Source organism: Ascochyta rabiei, chromosome 14 (genome assembly GCF_004011695.2).
Source record: "Ascochyta rabiei chromosome 14, complete sequence".
Taxonomy (NCBI): Eukaryota; Fungi; Ascomycota; class Dothideomycetes; order Pleosporales; family Didymellaceae; genus Ascochyta; species Ascochyta rabiei.
Window position 1 is genome coordinate 861,814 of NC_082418.1, and position 18,098 is coordinate 879,911.

Consider the following 18,098-nt stretch of genomic DNA (forward strand, 5'->3'; position numbering starts at 1 on the left):
GAAGATCACCGATCGGATTCGTTCGCTACAAGAGGGGGATGCCAGCAAACAACAGATAAAGAACTCTCTTATGGACTTGCTGTTGTCCGCAAGTCGAGACAAGCCTTTGGGGGGAGCGCACAATGCCCTGCAGACTGGAGAGATACAGGCTGTCATGAACCTCGTTGACAACATGGAGCTTCAGAAAGAATATTTTGAAAAGGTACAAGGCATGGATAGCAACGACGTCAGCCTCAAAGACCTAGGCAATACACTCCATCTCGACAGTCAGAAACATGTGTCAGATGTTGTAGCCATCTTGTTCAGATACAGTCATGACATTCAGGTCAGAGGCATGATGGACATCACGAATCGAGACGAGGCTTCCGTCGAAGGACTGTCGGATTATCAGGAGCAACTTGTAGCGAACGTCATGGAGACAATAAACCAGAGCAGACTTGTTGCAGTTGGCTTACTGTACAAATCTTGGTGGAACGTCGAAGTAGCAATCACGCGATGGTACGAAAGTGAAGCTCCTGTGGAACCAAAATTCAACGCCAACATTTTGACCAATAACATCCGTGAAAGCGACCCGTCGTTGCCTGGTTCTAGCGGCCTGGCGAAACGACCGTATGAGGCGGAGGCTGGACCAAGTGGGTCAAAGAAAAAGCCAAGGACAACCAGTCCTGACCAGCAGAGCTTGGGAAGCCCTGAAGAGGATCTCAGCGCTGCTCGAGCTCGACTCGATCGAATCATTGCTGAGGAGCTCGCAGCCGATTTGAAGCGAGCGAGGAATTTTCAGCAGGAGACAGACAAGAACAAGAATGCACAGGGAAGCTCGGAAGGTCCGAAGCCAACACTTCAGGGGAAACTCACCGTCGGCTTTGAGGGTTATAGCCTTGAAGCATTGAAGAGTATGGTTGCAGCCGAAAAAACTGCTCCGGTAGGAGGCTTACAAAGTAAGGAGGTTTCAGAATCGAGCAAGGAGACCGCCCCGCGGTCCTCCACAGCCGACCAATCGTCAAATATCTTACCGGAAATCAACAGGAGGTACAATCTGAGAGATCGAGGGGGGAATATTGACTACAGCGACGTGAACAGGAAGACAGAAATGGTACTGCAAGACGAGGTGGCAGCGGCAAAGCTATCGACGAGAATGAGACAGCAAGTCAGTGGAGCGGAAAACAATGAAAAGAAGCTTGAGAAGCTGGGGCAAAGGCAATCAACACTACCTCCTGCGAGTAAGCCACCTTCGTACGACCAGAAATCCGTAACCCTCTGGCCCGAGAACACACCCCTGGGTATGTTAAACCCTCGAAGCAGAACACCCAGCGGGAGAGAGCTTAGTACTACCCTATTGAAGAGCCTCCCAATTCCACTTTTCAACAATACATTTTCTACCATAGGCTCGTCTTCTCATCTCACGAAGGCATCAACTAGCCATATTCCAGATATCGAAGGCTTTCAAGCGCATTCCAAACAGTCGTGGAGCACAGAAGGCCTTGATGGGAGCGGAAAAGACAGTCCAAACAATTTCACTCCACAAGAAATCGGAAGATTGGCAGAGCGCTACACAGATTTGCAAAGACAGAAAATCAGTCAGCCCTTCCTTCCGATGACCCCAACTAAGACATTGATTTCGGATCATCTGAGCCCAGGAGAGGGTATGCACAAAGCGTTGAAATTCCCACACAGCGGTTCTCTCACCCTGTTACCGCAAATTATGCCTTCCATCGATCAGCTAAGAAGCACGACACCGAGTAAGAGCACTCCTGAGGTACCATCGCCACGAAGAGGACCACCAGCCACACCAAGAGACGCTCCAGACATGTCTCCAGCACTCTCTTTGCCACTGCAAACATCCCGACCTGCAAGTCCATCACAGCCGTCACGGCCATCACAGCCGTCACAGCCAAAAACTTCCACACTAGACCAGTCCCCACATGGCTCGCCCCAGGCACAGTCCAAATCCAGCGGCCACACAATAGAAGGCGTCCCGTATTCTACCGTCCCATACACTTTTCCGTCCTCACCTGCGCTCCGACCATCCTCAGGTCCTTCTCTGGCCTCAGATCGCGATCTTTCATCACTTTCCGAGTACTCACCACCACCGACCACACACCCAGACTCTGCAGTTTTGGGTCATTACGGTGCAAAGATGAACGATCCTCTGTTTCAAGACAACCCAGCTAGTCGGGCCCCACCCCTCGACGGAGCTGAGATCGCGGTCTCGGGTACAGAGAAGGTAGACAATTGGCGGAGAGACAGTGCACAGAGAATGAGTATTGCGAGCGCAACAGCGCTTGCGCAGAACCTACTTGATGCGGAGGAGGCGGCGAAGACGGCTTCTGAAGCCCAGCCTGGTGTTGATGAAGAAGCAGGGAGGAGAGTGAGGTTTGCTGATGATGAGCAGATCATCGCTCTTGGTAATGGCGGTGATGAGCTGGGTGTACAGGACAATAGAACGCAGAGTATGGTGGACGAAGGAGTGGGTGAGGCAGAGTGCCCCGAGGAGTGGTTTGAGGACGCCTGAAGTCTCAATGATAACACAATTGTTAGCACAGATAGACAGTGCGCTAGTATAATGCACTCGATTGAATAATTGTTGGAGTCAGCTCAATGCTAGATATTCCACGAAAAGTCGTCAACGGGAAACACAAAGCAGAGCGCTACACATCTTCCACCGTCTCCACTCTATATGGTCTCTACGCACTACCCGAATGCTCCTTCAACTTCTCCAACGCAGGCCTAACGACCTTCTCATTAGCCCCCTCCTTCCTCTTCGCCTCCCTCGTAGCCACCTTCTCCAGCTCCTTGACCCTCGCCCCCTTACCCTCCTCTTTCCACCACGCGTCCCCGCGCTCCACAAACCTGACAAAAGCATCCAGCACAACCTCCTTTCCGTCCCAGCTCTTACCACTCAGCGCCTTATCCAGCACGGGCCAGATCTTGTCCGCTGACGCCTTGTCCAGGTTCTCGCTCCCGACGGCCGAGGTGATGGACAGTACGGCGTCGGCAACGGCTTTGGCAGCCGTGTGCTTGATGGCCCACTGTCTGCTCTCGAGATGTGTGTCGCACAGGGCGAGGATCTCGGCGAGGTACAGCGCCACGCTGCGGGGGCCGGCGACGTGCTCGTCCCATGTCTCGGTGAACACCTTGTTCACGTTATCCTCTGCGTCGTGCTTGGCGAGGAATACAAAAGGGAGTAGCTCCGAGGCTAGGCTGGTGAAGCGGTCTGTGGCGTGCTGGCTGATGGCGTGAATGATGTCGCCGGAGAGTAGGCGCGCGCGGTCGCTTCCTTCTTCCGTTTCGAAGTACTGCGTTTTGGCGAAGGTGATGGTGGAAAGAAGTTGTTTGTCGGATGCCAGACGCGCAACGTAGCCGGCTGCGGCAGCGTACGAGGATGACACGGTCTCATTGCGGTCGTGGATGTGCTTGTGGATTAGCTTGAGGAAATAGTCGGCGTAAGGGCCGAAAAGGAAGCGGTGTCGTGTTGCCAGCGTGACAAGAATGCGGCTACAACCCACTTTGCTTGGAAGGCCGACAGCAGATTTCATGGCGGCCTCGAGGCGAGGGATGAGTGCTTTCATGGTCTCCGCATCTGCAAGATCGAGACAGCGCTCTATCGACTCGGTGAGGGGCGATGAGCGCACGGAGGCGAGGCGCATGTCGTCGATCTTCTGGGCTGTGAGATTGTACTTTGAAGCATTCAGGTGAATGTAGTTCACAGCCTCAGGCTCCAAACTACTCAGTAGTCCCAGCAGGCGCTCGACCAGCTCGGGAACGTGCGGGTTCAGAGTTTTGGCACTCGCCTTCTTGACGATCTGAAGGAGTGTGTGTACAGAGAACATGCGTACTTCCTCAGCTGAAGACTCGAGACCGGATGTCGAGAACAGAAAAGGGAGAACGCGGGATAGTTGAGCGTTGGCTGTTTTGATTGATGCATCGCCAGCTTCGAGTGAGCGGGTGAGGATCGCGGTCAGCACGCGTGCGAGAGATGCAGCGGCGACACGGACGGTCTCTTTGATGTCATCGAGGACCTTGAAGCATTTGTCCCAAACGGATGTCAGATACTTCTCGTACTGCATAAAGTCAATAGTTGTCTGGAAGCTTCAATGTACAGGGTTTGGCTTACCTTGTCGATGCCTCGTCCTTGGATAAGGTCGGCTACCGCAGCGCACGTAGCTTGTCGTACACGCCACTCTTTTGCTAAGATGCTTACAAGGAGATCGTCCATGATTGCGTCAAAGTACTTGTCGATAGTAGCAGATGAGTCTTTGACTAGTGCGTTCCAGATGTCATTCATGGAGCGCTGGACGTTTGGATTTGGATCAAAACTGATTGTGTTAGTACAGCTGATACTAAGAGTAATACATGAATGTACACACCGGTAACGATAAAGCTTTGGATACAGTTTTGGGTTCTGCGCCAGGTAGCCATCGACGCTCGAGTCTGAGAAGATGTTGCTGAGGCCGAATCGACCAAAGGCCGCTCGACTGGACCAGATAGAGTTGTTGGATGCCATGGACATGAAGCGGTACACAAGGCTTGAATCACCAACTTCAGCCGCAAGGCTCATGATGTCTTTGTACGTTGTGATAGACTTCCCGTCGCCTGTAGGCAACGCACCAGGTTCGAAGAGCTGTGTGTCTTCAGACACTGTGCCTGACATCTTGGATTTATTGTCGGAGAACGAACCAACGAGATCGCGAACAAGGTCATCCTTGAGTTCCCGATCACCCTTCTCATAGACAAGACCAAGACCCCGAGATGCGGCTTCCTGAACAACCTCGTCACGATCGGAAAGACAGCTCTTGAAGGCGACCTGGCACTGACCGAGGTAGCCCTGCATTTCAGGCTCGTGGCCACAGTACTGCAGTAGACACAGCAACCAAATGACCGACGCTTTCTTTAACGAAGGCTTGGTCTGCACGCATCCCTTCAGTGTCTTTTCTAAAGTAGCTTTTAGTGTCCTTTCACGTGTTGGTCCAGTCGGTGTCCGCAAGGGTGCATCCCATGGGTCTTCAGGTTGTTCCGGATGTAGGATGTCGAGTTCAGCGATCAAAGCCTTTGAATCCCAGCCGATTGCGAAACAGCTCAGTGCTTCACCTACTGAGAACTGCACCTCGGGCTGGCGAACTTCATGGAGCTCGCACAGCTTGTCACCAATGAGCTTGTAATCTGTCGCTTCTTCATTCTCTTCGCTTTCGTCAGTAATCATCGACAGGTGACCCAGCGCCAGTATGGCACTTGTAACTCCAGTTTTTGCCGACTCGTAGATCTGTGCAGCAACATCCTCAATTTTTGCATAATTCGAGACGGTTGAAGGCGCGATGACATGAAATAGACTGAGCTGGTCAATGCATGAGAATGTTGCGGTCTTAAGCATTGCGTCTCGTGTGTCTTTCATAATCTCAACCAGAGTCTGCAGCAACCGATGGACAGGATGATCTTCTGGGATATCACTGGCCGACTTGCTACCCCTCCAGTGCGTTCTACTGAAGTAGAAACCAAGAGCAATGATGATGCCGCTGATTTGGTTAATGTCTGCGCCAACAGCTGTCTTCCAGGTGCCGAGCTTGTCGAAGAAACGGGTCTGTGAAGTCTGAACCGCTGCCTGATCACAATCTGGATGAGATGCCAGAAGACCGTACGTGTGGGCAGCAGCAAGACGACGGCCAGGATTATTCGACAAGACGGAGGGTTCCAATGCACGGAAGTCTTGGATCAAATGCGCAAGGGTCCAATAGCGCTGCGGACAGAGCGACAGCAGTCGCACCATTGTGCTGCCAATATCGCCCACATCGCTCACATCGTCTCGAGTGAGTCTGTCGAAACTGGCTCGAATGATAGCAGCAATAGAACGGCCATGCGAATTGTTTGCTGCAAACGCGCGGAAAGCTTGTCTAGCACGTTGATCCGTAGACATCAGAGTGTCGAGCTTGCGACCCCAGTCTTCCGAGACGTCGTCATTGATGTTCTTCTCGACAAGGGCAGACTGTAAAGCAACTTGGGAGCAGAAGCTGATGACTGTGGGCAAAGCGTCTGGGTAGTGCTGGTAAAAGCGCTGAACTTGTGTGAGGACGTCACTCGATCCTTCAAGATCCATGATGTCTTCATCTTCTCCTTCTTGTGCAAAGATAAAGTTGACGAGCTGATCGAAGTCAGGAAAGTGGAGCTTCCGCTGTTCATGGCCTATCTCGGGTGCCATGTTTGACGTCTGGAACCAGTAAGGATCCAACCCTCGTCTCCCTTCTTCGACGACTTCGTGACGCTCTGCGGAGCCTCCGCTGACAGCGAGAATATCGATCCATCTTGCGAGAACATCCTCGTATGGTAAACATCTGTTAGCAAATCTCGTGGCCACATAGCGTGTGCTTCTTGTAAAATGAGCAGAAGCTGGTGTGTTGACTTGTCCGGCAGTAGCATATCGTAGCAGAATCTGTCGAAACCTTGGCATAACTGATTTGTCGAAGGGCTTAGAGAATGCGCCAAGTACAGAAGACAATGCCTCCTCTATGCTAACAGCGACATCTTTGCCAGCCGAGTCCTCTCGAAGAGATCGAAACAGCCACTCGAGCATGTCTAGTGTAGGTTCGATGAGTATCTTCTCGGGCGCAGCTTTCGCTAAAAGGCCAATTGTCTCGTAGCCATAACCGCGCAGTTCCATGTCCTGATCACGATCGGCGGCTGGCCAGCCTTGGTCCTGGATGAAAGCACGCAGATTGCCCACAAGACCGACTGCAATTGCAGAGAGGTCAGATGCTCCGCCACGGCGAGCGACAAAATTGACGAGAGAGAAGATTGCGGATCGAAATTTAGAGGCCTCCCTACCAGCGGTCTTGTTTGTTGGGTTTAACTCTGCTGATAGAAGACCGTCTTCGACAATCTTTGCTATATTGTGCGGATATGTTGTGCATTTGACCGACTTTGACAGTACATTCAGTATGCGTATCCGCAGTGGAGTCTTCACTGGCAATGTTCCGTCGGGGGAAGCGCTGGCAATATGTTAATGAAATGGATCAAAAGTCAAGAACAAGGCCTTTTCGTTCTGAAAACTGTGAAGTAATGTTGGACACATGATGACCGCTGTCCATAGTGTTCGCCTGGTCAAGCCCAACAGTGTAAGACATGTGACACTACAGCACGTATTTAAGAAAACCAAGAGCACTTACGAGCCAAAGTAGAGTTCGAAGAGAGCTTCCACGGATTTGGAGTCTTCCAGATCTTGGGTCAGTGTGACGCGCTTCAGGATGTCTTCACCAACCTCTGAGATCCGCGAGTTGGTATCCGCTGACGCGAACAAGGCCGGAAGGAACTTCTCGTCGTCCTTGAACATGCCGCTCGCTAGGAGTCGTGTGACCAGAGCCTTGGACTCGGTCAGACTAAGCCCGGCATCGGAGCTAGGATCCCAGGCGTCCGGTTTGCCTTGCTGAGTAAGGAATTTGTAGTCCTCAACGGATAGTCCGGGGCACCTTGTCGTGCTTGCGGCTTCAGGCGTACTTTGCCGTACCGAAGTGAGAAGCAAAAGTTTGCCGAACCACTTGGAAAGAAACGCAGCATCTTCGTCAGTGACGCCGAGAGTGGACCTCAGCTCGCTGTCTTCTTTGTTCCCTCTTGCTGGAAGCTTGAAGTGAACGAGGAGGCGCAGAATGAGGTGAAAAAGTTGAGAGGCATGCTGAGCAGACTTCTCGTAGTCGGTAGATATCCCTTGGATCAGAATGGGTAGAAGCTCTAATCTATCGGATACTGGCAGCCGCGAGATGCCTTGTTGGATGTATAGAATGTCGAAGTGGCGTATTAAGGCTACATCTGCGTTTTCTTTGTATTGTTTCAGGAGAGCAGCCACTGGAAGTTTGAGGTCCCTGGGAAGCGGTCAGCTCTCTATGCGGCCGTTTCTGGTGTTCAAGGCGTACTGTGATTTGATACGAGTGTTGATGTGCTGGCAAATGGAGATGACCTAGAAGATGGACCGCAATCAGCGATGTTCACCGAGCAAACAATCGAACCTACGGCCAAACGACAAAGTGGGTAAAGACCTTACCTTGTTTCTTACAGCCACATAGTCAGAGCCCAGCTTGAGTAGTAGAGGGGCGAGGTACACTTTCAGCAGATCTTCAAGCTTCTTTTCTGAATCCGCCAACGCAATGCGCATCTCGACCTTGCCCACCAGAGCAAGCTCTTTGGCTTCTGTAGACTGTGCTGCAGCCATGATGAGGTGTGAGGTAGGAAGCACGCCCAAGGAGGGTTGGATTGTAGAGATGTGGCGATGTATCAAAGCATGCACGGCAAGTGGAAGGCGGATAACGCGACCTGTCAGCTGTTGAGAACGACGAGCGGCCGGGGTGATGTTGCGGCTCTGCGTTTGAATAAGACGCCTCAAGCTTGTTCGTCCGGTGCTTGCCACATGTCGTGCCGCCGTGTCTAGAGTGAATGGCTAGGGTGGCACGGACGCGCCTCTTGAAGTGCGTCACGGCGCTGCCTGCAGCAACAATTAGTCGCGTCCTTCGACTTGCTTCTGTCGACGTCGAAGGTTCTGTTTGCTGCACCCTGTTTGCCCACAGTCACAGGCTTTTTCGCCGCTCAGCGCTTGTTCCAGGCTTCACTTTTCACAAAATCGCATTATATCCAACCAAAGCAGGCATACCGAGCTTGCGCAGATCTATCGGAAGCCACCATCGTTTTGTGCCACCACCACCACCACACACTGTGCAGTCGTTTCGCAGTGTTCCCACCTTTCACGCTGCACGGCTCTGTAGCGACCAACACTTGTGGCCCCTGGATTTGAAAGTATACCAACAGCCACTCGCCAGACACGAAGAGAAGAGCGAACTACCCCACCGCCCCCCACCCCAGCTCCAACTCGCCACCCAGGACCGGTACTCGCTACCGCACTCCTACTGCAAAGCGCACAATCTGGGAGGTACGGCGAACTAGCAACATCCCGATTCGAGCTGAAACCTGCGCGGTGAAGAGCTACCTCACCCGTGCAGTGCTTATCTCAGTACTCACTGCGAATTCACTGCCACAGGCCCAGCACGCAAGCAACTGCCCACCATGGACGAAGAGAACGTACTCAACTTTGTCAGCATCACCTCGTGTGACCCTGACAAGGCGGCCCAGTACCTGCGCCTCACAGACAACAACCTGGAGCAGGCCATACAGCTCTTCTTCGACAGCCCAAACCTCGACTTCGGGCCTGCGACCACAGCAGCCACGTCCACTGCTCCTGCAGCTGCCTCATCAGCGCAAAACCCTACCACCATCGATTCGGACGACGAAATGTCCGACTTCAACCCCGGCGCGCACACAGATACCCCACCCGTACGGTCACAGCAGAACTTCGAGAGTGACGAGGAATTGGCACGGCGGCTGCAGGAAGAAGACTATGGCGCTCGTGGCGCAGGAGGCGACCCGGACGAAGTCCGCGCTCCCATGCAACGAACGACAGAGACATTGGTAGGACCTGGGTCAGATTGGGGGCCTGCAGACGCAGATGACGACATCGACGCCATGGTGCAGGAGCAACTGGCGCGTCGGCAGCGAGGTAAGCATCCACAAACCCAACCTTGACAGGCTCGAGAGCTAACGTTATGCCTCCAGGGCGAGCCGGCATCTTCAACCAACGAACCGCGCAGAGCTCCGTATGGGATAACTCCGCCGACGCAGAGGCCAGGCGACGAGAGCTGGCGACGTCAACGGGCGGCGCGTCGGAGCAGAGCGCGAAGATGAACATGCTCGCAGAGCTGTTTCGACCTCCATTCGAGCTGATGTACCAAGGGTCGTGGGAGAAGGCGCGAGACATGGGCAAGGACGAGGAAAAGTGGCTCATCGTCAACATCCAAGACCCGGCCATTTTTGACTGCCAGCTTCTCAACCGTGATATCTGGAAAAACGACGACATCAAAGCGACTGTACGAGAGAACTTCCTCTTTATGCAATATGCGAAAGACGACCCCCGCGGCCAGCAGTACGTCAACTACTACTTCCACGCCCGCGATAGCTCGGATGCATACCCACACATCGCCATTGTCGACCCCCGAACAGGAGAGCAAGTCAAGGTCTGGTCTGGCCCGCCTATCCCCGCTCCCGTCGAGTTCCACGCCCAACTTCACGAATTCCTCGACCGCTACAGCCTCAACGTCAACGCCAAGAATCCTGTAGCCAAGCGCAAAGCGGAGAATAAGAAAGTGGATGTCAACCGCATGACTGAAGAGGAGCAGCTGGAATGGGCGTTGCAGAACAGCATGGACAACGGCGGCAGCGGCAACGAAGGGCCTAAAGACAACGATCCGGACGCGCTCACAAAAGACGAAGGCAAGGGCAAAGCGCGCGCCACATCACCTGTCCCAGAGGTGGCAACACCAGGCGCAGTTGCAACACCAGCAACAGAAGAGCCTGCAGCCGCTGCGAACCCGCTGTTCGCCTCCATCTCCTCCCACGTACCCCACACCGAACCCACGGTCACAGACCCAAAGATCACAACGCGCATCCAATTCCGCGGGCCGTCCGGTCGACCCATTGTGCGGCGCTTTAACCTGTCGGATCCTGTACGACGCGTGTACGAGTGGATCAAGAGCGACGCGCCGTGGGAAGGCAAGCAAGGCTCCGAGTTCGATCTGGTGTTCATGGGCAAGAACTTCATCGAGCATCTCGAGGAGACGATCGAGGCCGCAGGACTGAAGGGCGCAAGTCTGATGGTCGAGTTCGCCGAGTAGACAAGACGCAGGGAAGAGAAGAGAAGAGAAGCCCAGCGTGGTACGGTGGATGACAGATCGTCGGATTGATAGCATCGCTACGGCGTTTTCGGGTATGCTCACGGCGAGGAGAAGACAAAGCGTGTTAATTAGCTAGACCTAGACGTGTCCAGCTACTGATGGGCTGATACCCAATGTCTCTCGTGCTCAAATGGGGTGCATAGTAGGTGTAGATGGCACGAGACACAACGTCCCCCTTTATCTCTCAGCATACATGGCAAACCAATAATCATACTATATTCTCCAGCCCCCTCCCTCCTTCCTTCCTTCCTTCTCACTCCCCCGCTCCGCTCGTCTTGCCCGCTTGCCTGCCATCCCCACGCGCCTCCCAGATCCCACTTCCCGCTCCTTGCACTCCGTCAAGCCTCCTTTGAGACGGCCTGAATAGACTGCCTAGACTGCCTAGACTGCCTAGACTGCCGTGCCCGGCCCTGGCCGTACACGGACTTGTTCATGTGCAAGTACAATGTCAGCACGAAAGGAGGGCCGAAAGCGCCGCTGCACGACGCGAAACGGTGGGGTTTGATTTGCTGCTGAGTGCGCTGCTGGATGCAAGGTACTGTTGGTCGGCTTGGAGCTTGGTGAGGGACGGATGGACGCATGTATCGGTTGGTTGGTTGGTTGGTCAGTCAGTCAGTCAGTCAGTCAGTCAGTCAGTCAGTCAGTCACTCAGTCACTCATTCACTCATTCACTCAGTCATTCAGTCATTCAGTCATTCACTCATTCACCCATTCACTACCATACACAACTAGTCAAGGAAGCGACACGGTCATACGCAGCTCAAGACCTTGGTTGCATTCATTCCATGCCGATAGATTCGTTGATTCAACGACACTAGCCAAAAGCTTGCGACGAGCCGTAGCCAGCGCCGATAGAATTACTTGTTTGCCGCCTGCGCGAGCGATGCGTACGTACGTTGTCCGTCGTCCGTCGTCCGTCGTCCATCGCCTGTCCCATACGAACCAGCCATCCGACCAGCCGCTCAACTGACCGACCGACCGACAGTAAGCCACGACCAGAGAAGCAGAAGAAAAATAAAAAAAAGTACAATGTTGGGAATCTCAACACTAGGCGTGATGCAAGAAACAGACCGCCGCCTCGACATGACCGTGGTGCCAAAAGGTGACGAAGACGCCTATCCATCTTTTGTTCGAATAATACATGGTGGGAGGGTAGGTAGGTAGGTATGTAGGCTATGGGTGAAAAATAAAAGTATAACGCCGATGAATGCAGTCTTGTTCCGGAAAAGAACCGCAGCCAGACTCTTGGCCTGGGGACCCAAACACCCTTCCGTCCTGATCCTGTTCCTGCTAGTGTTGAAGAAGCGCTGAAGTACGCAATGACGTTTCGATATGGCCTAGTTGAAAGCAAATGCAAATCCAAGTGTTGAAAGATGATGTGCGGTCAGTTGAGGAAGCCTTTGCAACCAATGGAGCCGCAGAGACAGGGGATACGGTCCGTGGCATCCATCTCGCGTTCGAATTTGTAGTCGTAGGTGAGTTCCTCGTCTGCAACATGGTCAGTATGAAAGTGTGGTGTGCCTCAGAAGCATGCAGCTCACCTTGGCTGATGTCTCGCAAAGCATAGATGACAATGCGCTTCGAGTTGTCGACTCGAATGATCTTCGCTGTACAGTTTGGCGTACAGCTGTGGTTGATGAAACGCGCAATGCCACCCATCTTTGTGGCATCAATGACGGTATCCTCGTCGATACGGAAGAGGTAACTGGATCCAACCCCTTGCATGTCGTACTTGGCTTCGCGCAAATCTGCGACTCGCTGTCGCACTCTATCACCAACGTACTCGATAATCATGTCGTTGGCAGCAATGTTCTCCTCCGCGTACAATCCCCAATTGTGAATGGCAGATCGATCGAACTTGACGAGCTTCTTGCGCTTCTTCAGCTGGTTGAAGCGTAGAGCATCACCCTCAGCACCAGAAACCTTGGAAATATTGATATCGTTGACCATACGACGGTTGTTCGCACGGTTTGCGCGAGAGTTGGCGGTGGATGTCTTCTGGGAGCCGGTCTGGAACTTGAAGCCTTCCACGGAGATGACGGACTTGTCTTCCTGCTTCGCGCGACGTTGACGCTCTTCGCGCTCCCTGACGACGCGGATACGATGCGGCAGGTATTTCGACTTCTCGGACTCGCGGATCTTCTTAACACCCTCGGTCCTCGCTGACCCGGTCGGGTTGGGTACGTAGTAGCCTTCGATCTTGGTTTCCTTGCGAGACACACCTGCCTCGCCAGAATTGTTGAGGTGCTTGATCGACTTCTGTTTCCAGGCCCATGACTGCGCATCCTGAACCTCGGCGGGAGAGACTGACTGCATGGCCGTGTGGAGGTACTTGAGATCCTCCTCGTCCTTGAGCAAATGCTGCCAGCCGTCGATATCCATCACCACGCTGAAATCATCCTCGACTGTTTTCCGCGGCTCGACCGATGACACGCCACAGTAGACAGAGCCGCGATCGTCCTCTTCTGGTGTCTCAGTAACAGGTACTTCAGTCACTATGTCGGGCTTGACTTCCGCAAGCTCCTCTTCAACGGCTTCTGCGACTTCTGTGACCTCCTCTGTAATCTCCGCCTTCGCAGCCTTGATCTCTTCTTCAAGCTGTTTCTTCGTCTTCTTCTTGGGTTTGGCAACACCCTTCTTCGCCGGGGCAGGTACTTCCTTCTCAGTGGTTTCGATGGGTTTGGCGGCTTCGTCGTCTTGAGTGATGGTGACTGTAGGCTCAAGTTTGTCTTCTGGTGGTGTTTCCACCCCAAAGATTGCGTCCGCCTCTTGTTCGATCTTTCGCAATCGCCGGAAACCTTTGAGTGCTTTGTCTGCTTTCTTCCAAATGGGCGAAGAACGCGGAAGAATCGCAAGCACTTGTTCCAACTCTTTCTCTGCCATGTTCTCTGGGTCTTTGTGAATGCAGTGAGCAAGCAAGCTCCTGGCGTGGGTATCGTCCATCTCTTCATCACTGTCCTCGCCCCACCCGGTCTCGATACGCCGCCGCTTTGCGCGGTGGGCTCTTGAGGACTCTTCCTCATCTTCAACGTCGGTGGAGTGGGCACGGCTGATAGGTCGGCTTTCCTGCTCTTCGGTGCCGCGTGTAAGAGTACTACGGCCCTCGTCATCCGACTCGTCTTGGGGTTCGAACATCTCCAGCATCTGTCGATGAAGACCACGCGCGATCTTTGGCTTCGGCGCAGACGCTTTCCTTCGCTCGTCTGCAAAGGCATTGACAACTCGAAGAGGCTTCTTTCCTCGCCTGTTGTGATCGAGAGGCCCAAGCGCGTTGCGACCACGTCGTCCACCGAAGCCCCCGTTGCGTCCTTTGGGCGTTGCTGCAGCAAATGGATCCAGCGTAGGGGTTAGCATGGAGGGTAGGCTCCTACTGTTCTCTTTCGTCTGCGGATCCTGGATGTTCAGCTTCCGTCGCTTTGCCGCCTGGCGTTCTGACGACATGATGTCTAGCAAAGCAGGACCGGCGATGCGCGTCTTGATATCTCCAAGCAGCTTCTCCGACAGCTCATGCTTGAGCTGGTCGAGAGCTGCTAGAACGGGATCCAGGGAGTCAGCCCTTTGCTTCTTCTCCAGCTCCAGATCCGCGGCTTCCTCCTCTGCAATACGATCTTCAACAGCCTTTCGCTTCTTGTCCGCCATGACCCGCTCGGGGCTCGGGCTTCGCTCGTATTGTGGGTCGCCGTACTGATTGCATTCCATGTTCATCACGTAGGTGAACAGTGCTTGCATGTGGCATTCGCGAAAACAGCGTACCGTTTCGTCCTCGCCTCGCTTCGACTCTTCAAAGGTGACATAGTAGCCCGTCTGATCGCAACGGACTGCGCTCCATTTGAAGTTCTTCAGGCGCCTCTTCAGATGATCGATGGTGGTGCTCAGCACAGGAACGTATTGGTGGGCGATGAACAGGTACGGCGTTCGCTTCATCGTGGGCTTGATCGGCTCTCGTTCGATGAGGTAGGAAAGTGCTGCCTTGCGCGACAGGGGCTCTCGAGGTATCGGTATTGGTGGGCGCGTGCCCTTTCCCGAAGGCCCCTTTGGCACGTTTGCTGGCAGATCGAAGCCGGCAGGCGCAGAAGGGGCGGAGCCCTTGGCCGTTTGGGCAGCAAGCTTCGCCCTCAGCTTCTCCTGCTCCCTGCGAGTCTGCTGGACCGCCATACCCACGAGCTTCGCGCATCTTCTGCCTTCACGATCTGTGTGGACTCTGACTGGGTGTGTCCCTGTGCCAATGCGCTGCCCTGTGCCCTCGCGCTCTGCGCGTTTCGCCGATGTCGAGGCTTTGACCGCTGGCGTGTTGCGCATAGGCGCAGTGTCGCGGAACTTGATGAGACATATTCCCAGAGGACTGCCATTGTCGGGGTGGACCTGGTTTTGCAGCTTCTCGATTTCACCGTAGATGGAGAAGAAGCCGCGCAGTTGCGCGTCCGCGGTCAGTGGATCGAAACCAGTCACGACCACCTGGGTGGCGGGGCCAGGGCCGCAAGATATGCGCGCATCGAAAGCGTAGGGTTTGGCGACATAAGGCGCCAGCCGCAGTTTCGTCTTGGGTGCCGCTGGACCGACGGTCTTGATGGCGTAGGCACCCGTGCTGTAGCCAGCAATGGCCAGACGGGGATCGGGAGGGGGAGACGGGTCGCCCTGTAACACAAGTGAGTTAGCCTTGATGTCACAGGGCGACCAGCTCTGGTCATATCAAGTGTAACCTTCATACCTTGTCCAGTATTTGTTTGTATGTCGGCGGCCGCGACTGGCGAGCCTTTTTATCCAACTTGGAATCGAGAAGCGGGTCGTAGGTGATGCGTTGGCCGAGGACGCCATCTGGGGGGAATATGGATATCCGCGTCTCGGGCGGCGTGTTTACGGGTGTGATGGTGTCGGTGCCATTGGGTGGCGCGCTCGACGGCGGTGCACGCGAGGCAGCAGACTTTGGCATCGTGTCGTATGAGGGTCTCGTGGACCGTGGGCTGGGCTGCTTGCCCGGCGGAGACGAGTCTGCGTTGGTCAAGGGTGTGAGGGCTTGCAGTGTGAGGTGTTGGCCAGAGTGCGACATTGTGCTCTGCGCCGAGGATGGGGGGGGGGGGCTGTTGGACAGGCACAGGCGCAGGCGCAGGACCAGACAGGGATGCGGTGGGTGGTGGTGGTGAAGACAAGCAGGTCGAGAGCGTTCAGCAGGTGGTAGGGGCGCCGCTCATGGTTGACAAGCCAGGACAGGTCGTGTTGGAGGGGGGCCGGGCCTGCGTGGGGGCGTTTGGCTGCGCACGGCGAGGCGTGTGGGAGGCCGAGTGCCGTCGTCTCTGCACACGCTGTCTCTCGGTGCCGGTCTCGAGATGTGCGTCTCCCACTGCAACGGCGCACCGAGGTAGCTGGTGTCCGTGGGTTTAGCAGGCCGTTGCTCGCGCCATGCCCGTGTCTGGTGTCTGGAGTCTGGGGTCTGGGGTTGGGTGTTGGGTGTTGGGTGGTGGGTGGTGGGCGGTCGAAAACAACGTCAGACGCGTGCTGGACTCGGCGGCGCTGCAGGGTTGGGAAGGATGGGATCCACAGCGACGCGGTGCGTGCGAGCGTGTCGGCAGCTCACCACTCGCGCGACGCAGCGGAGATGCAGCGGGAAGCAGAAAGACGAGGCGGGCGGGCACGCAGCAGCAACGGCGGCGGTTTGCGCAGGCAGACGGCGGGCGGCGGGCGGCAGGCGGGCGCTGGCTTGAATGCGAGGTCGTCTGGAAGATTGGCTCCAGCGAAGACGGTCGCGCACGGGCAGCGCAGCGCAGCGCCTTCCCAGGAACCGCCCCTGGCCGACGCGGTCCTGCACCGACAACCAACCATCACCCGCGCATCCAACCCCTCCACACGTCGACGCACTCTGGAGCCGTCTTCTGCACGATGGACTCACTCTCGGCCGCCGTCCCCCGCGCCCGCATCGACTTCTCTCACCGTCTCACCGCGTGCTTCACCCACCGCGTCTGGCCCAGCGACGTCATCGCTCCCCGCACCGACAGCACACGGTCGAATGCACAGACGTCTTGCTCCACGACACTCGAAAACTATGGCCTTGGACCGGGGACAGAATCATGACTGACAGCACAGGGCACGCCGTAGCGCACGTGAGCGCTGGTGTCTGCTCTGACCCTGCACGCGATCGTCGAGAGCGCGGGAACAACGGCCGGACGCAGCTGTTCACTCGCCCTCATGCTCGGGTGGGACGCCATATAGTGGGAAACCCGAGTGTCTGTTGTGCCTGTAGCCCTCAGCGTATGCACCAATGCCCTTGTTGTGGAAACCAGAACGAGGACATCGCAGTGACCCGTAGGATCGTCGATTCTATCTAGGATTGGGCAGCCGTGGCCTTTTTTCTTTCTTTCAGTCTGCAGAAGCCCCCTAGTTCTGGCTGGAGCCTACGTAGGGTCTGCACGCGTCCGTGTCTTGTTGGACTCCTGCAAACGCTCCCTCGTGCATCTGACGCTCAATCAACGTACTTGCCCTCCACCCACCCCTTCCTCTTCACGCCCAACTCGACCGCCGCACTCCCCCAATCACTCCCGTGGTTGTGCCCCTCGTTCTTCCCCGCGCCCGCAATCCCCGCGCGATACAGGCCCTGCTCCTCGCTCAACAGTGTCAGCAAGCCAAAGATAACCGGCACGTTGCCGTCGAGCTGCAGCCGCATCAGCCCGTGGCTCACAGCATCGGCAATGTACTCGAAATGCATCGTCTCGCCTTTGATCAGCACCCCAATGGCGATGATGGCATCAAAGGGCGCCGTCGACGTGGCCGACGACGACGACGACGAGCCCGAGACGTTCAGCTTGGTCAGGTCCGACGCCGAGCCGAGCAGGTCGGCAGCTGCGCCCACGACGCCCGTGGAGCTCGACTGCACCTGCGAGGCCGAGTAGAGCTGCTTGACGGCGTAGGGCAGCTCGTACGAGCCCGGCACGCTCTGGATCACCAGGTTCTCGTCCTTGACGCCCGCGTCGGCCAGCGCTTTCTTGGCCCCGTCGACGAGTGCCTCGATGAGCGTGGCGTTCCACCGCGCGTGGATGATGCCGATGCGGAGGTTCGAGCCTGTACCGCGTCAGTCCGTGTCTGCCTACAGTCGCACGCTTGCCTCTGCGCCATGCCACCTCCATGGACAAGGACACAGCGTGGGGGAGGAGGGCGGGGTACACACCATCGTAGCTCTTGGGCTCGCCGGGACCTTTGAGGATAGCCATGTCGATGTGGAGTGGATGATAGAGGACCGTCGATGTGGAGTGGATGATAGAGGACTGTCGATGCGGAGTGGATAACAACGACACTCGATGTGCGTGCGGTATCGCTTTCGTTGCTTGGACAGCTGGACAGCTGGACAGCCGG

General features: G+C 55.4%; 6 protein-coding genes across 6 annotated transcripts, besides 12 other annotated features; 3 read left to right on the forward strand and 3 right to left on the reverse strand.

Moving 5' to 3' along the window:
* Nucleotides 1-70: 70 nt before the first annotated feature.
* EKO05_0008229 (uncharacterized protein) lies at nucleotides 71-2,512 on the forward strand (the record flags this gene model as incomplete). The annotated part of the gene is made up of 1 exon (XM_038946477.1): nucleotides 71-2,512. The coding sequence occupies one exon, from the start codon at nucleotides 71-73 to the stop codon at nucleotides 2,510-2,512; it is 2,442 nt and encodes an 813-aa protein (XP_038796685.1).
* Nucleotides 1,856-1,894: a tandem repeat.
* A 172-nt stretch (nucleotides 2,513-2,684) lies between the features above and the next one.
* On the reverse strand, nucleotides 2,685-8,191 carry EKO05_0008230 (proteasome component M29; the record flags this gene model as incomplete). The annotated part of the gene is made up of 6 exons (XM_038941229.1): nucleotides 2,685-4,061; nucleotides 4,115-4,316; nucleotides 4,368-6,977; nucleotides 7,155-7,844; nucleotides 7,896-7,939; nucleotides 8,024-8,191. 6 exons carry the CDS (start codon nucleotides 8,189-8,191, stop codon nucleotides 2,685-2,687), a joined length of 5,091 nt encoding a protein of 1,696 aa, XP_038796686.1.
* Nucleotides 8,192-8,667: 476 nt separating this feature from the next.
* Nucleotides 8,668-8,687: a tandem repeat.
* Nucleotides 8,688-9,036: 349 nt separating this feature from the next.
* Nucleotides 9,037-10,697, forward strand: EKO05_0008231 (Glycerol-3-phosphate dehydrogenase (NAD(+)); the record flags this gene model as incomplete). The annotated part of the gene is made up of 2 exons (XM_038941299.1): nucleotides 9,037-9,526; nucleotides 9,583-10,697. The coding sequence occupies 2 exons, from the start codon at nucleotides 9,037-9,039 to the stop codon at nucleotides 10,695-10,697; spliced, it is 1,605 nt and encodes a 534-aa protein (XP_038796687.1).
* A 288-nt stretch (nucleotides 10,698-10,985) lies between these two features.
* Nucleotides 10,986-11,010: a tandem repeat.
* A 350-nt stretch (nucleotides 11,011-11,360) lies between these two features.
* Nucleotides 11,361-11,452: a tandem repeat.
* Nucleotides 11,453-11,643: 191 nt separating this feature from the next.
* Nucleotides 11,644-11,690: a tandem repeat.
* A 17-nt stretch (nucleotides 11,691-11,707) lies between these two features.
* Nucleotides 11,708-11,740: a tandem repeat.
* Nucleotides 11,741-11,900: 160 nt separating this feature from the next.
* Nucleotides 11,901-11,930: a tandem repeat.
* Nucleotides 11,931-12,141: 211 nt separating this feature from the next.
* On the reverse strand, nucleotides 12,142-15,804 carry EKO05_0008232 ([Histone H3]-lysine(4) N-trimethyltransferase; the record flags this gene model as incomplete). The annotated part of the gene is made up of 3 exons (XM_038941526.1): nucleotides 12,142-12,245; nucleotides 12,299-15,392; nucleotides 15,466-15,804. 3 exons carry the CDS (start codon nucleotides 15,802-15,804, stop codon nucleotides 12,142-12,144), a joined length of 3,537 nt encoding a protein of 1,178 aa, XP_038796688.1.
* A 38-nt stretch (nucleotides 15,805-15,842) lies between these two features.
* Nucleotides 15,843-15,873: a tandem repeat.
* Nucleotides 15,874-16,154: 281 nt separating this feature from the next.
* Nucleotides 16,155-16,823, forward strand: EKO05_0008233 (uncharacterized protein; the record flags this gene model as incomplete). Its single annotated transcript, XM_038946478.1, has 1 exon — nucleotides 16,155-16,823. The coding sequence occupies one exon, from the start codon at nucleotides 16,155-16,157 to the stop codon at nucleotides 16,821-16,823; it is 669 nt and encodes a 222-aa protein (XP_038796689.1).
* Nucleotides 16,161-16,212: a tandem repeat.
* Nucleotides 16,187-16,228: a tandem repeat.
* Nucleotides 16,375-16,444: a tandem repeat.
* Nucleotides 16,824-17,211: 388 nt separating the features above from the next.
* On the reverse strand, nucleotides 17,212-17,956 carry EKO05_0008234 (6,7-dimethyl-8-ribityllumazine synthase; the record flags this gene model as incomplete). The annotated part of the gene is made up of 2 exons (XM_038941290.1): nucleotides 17,212-17,807; nucleotides 17,914-17,956. The coding sequence occupies 2 exons, from the start codon at nucleotides 17,954-17,956 to the stop codon at nucleotides 17,212-17,214; spliced, it is 639 nt and encodes a 212-aa protein (XP_038796690.1).
* Nucleotides 17,503-17,535: a tandem repeat.
* Nucleotides 17,957-18,098: the final 142 nt, after the last annotated feature.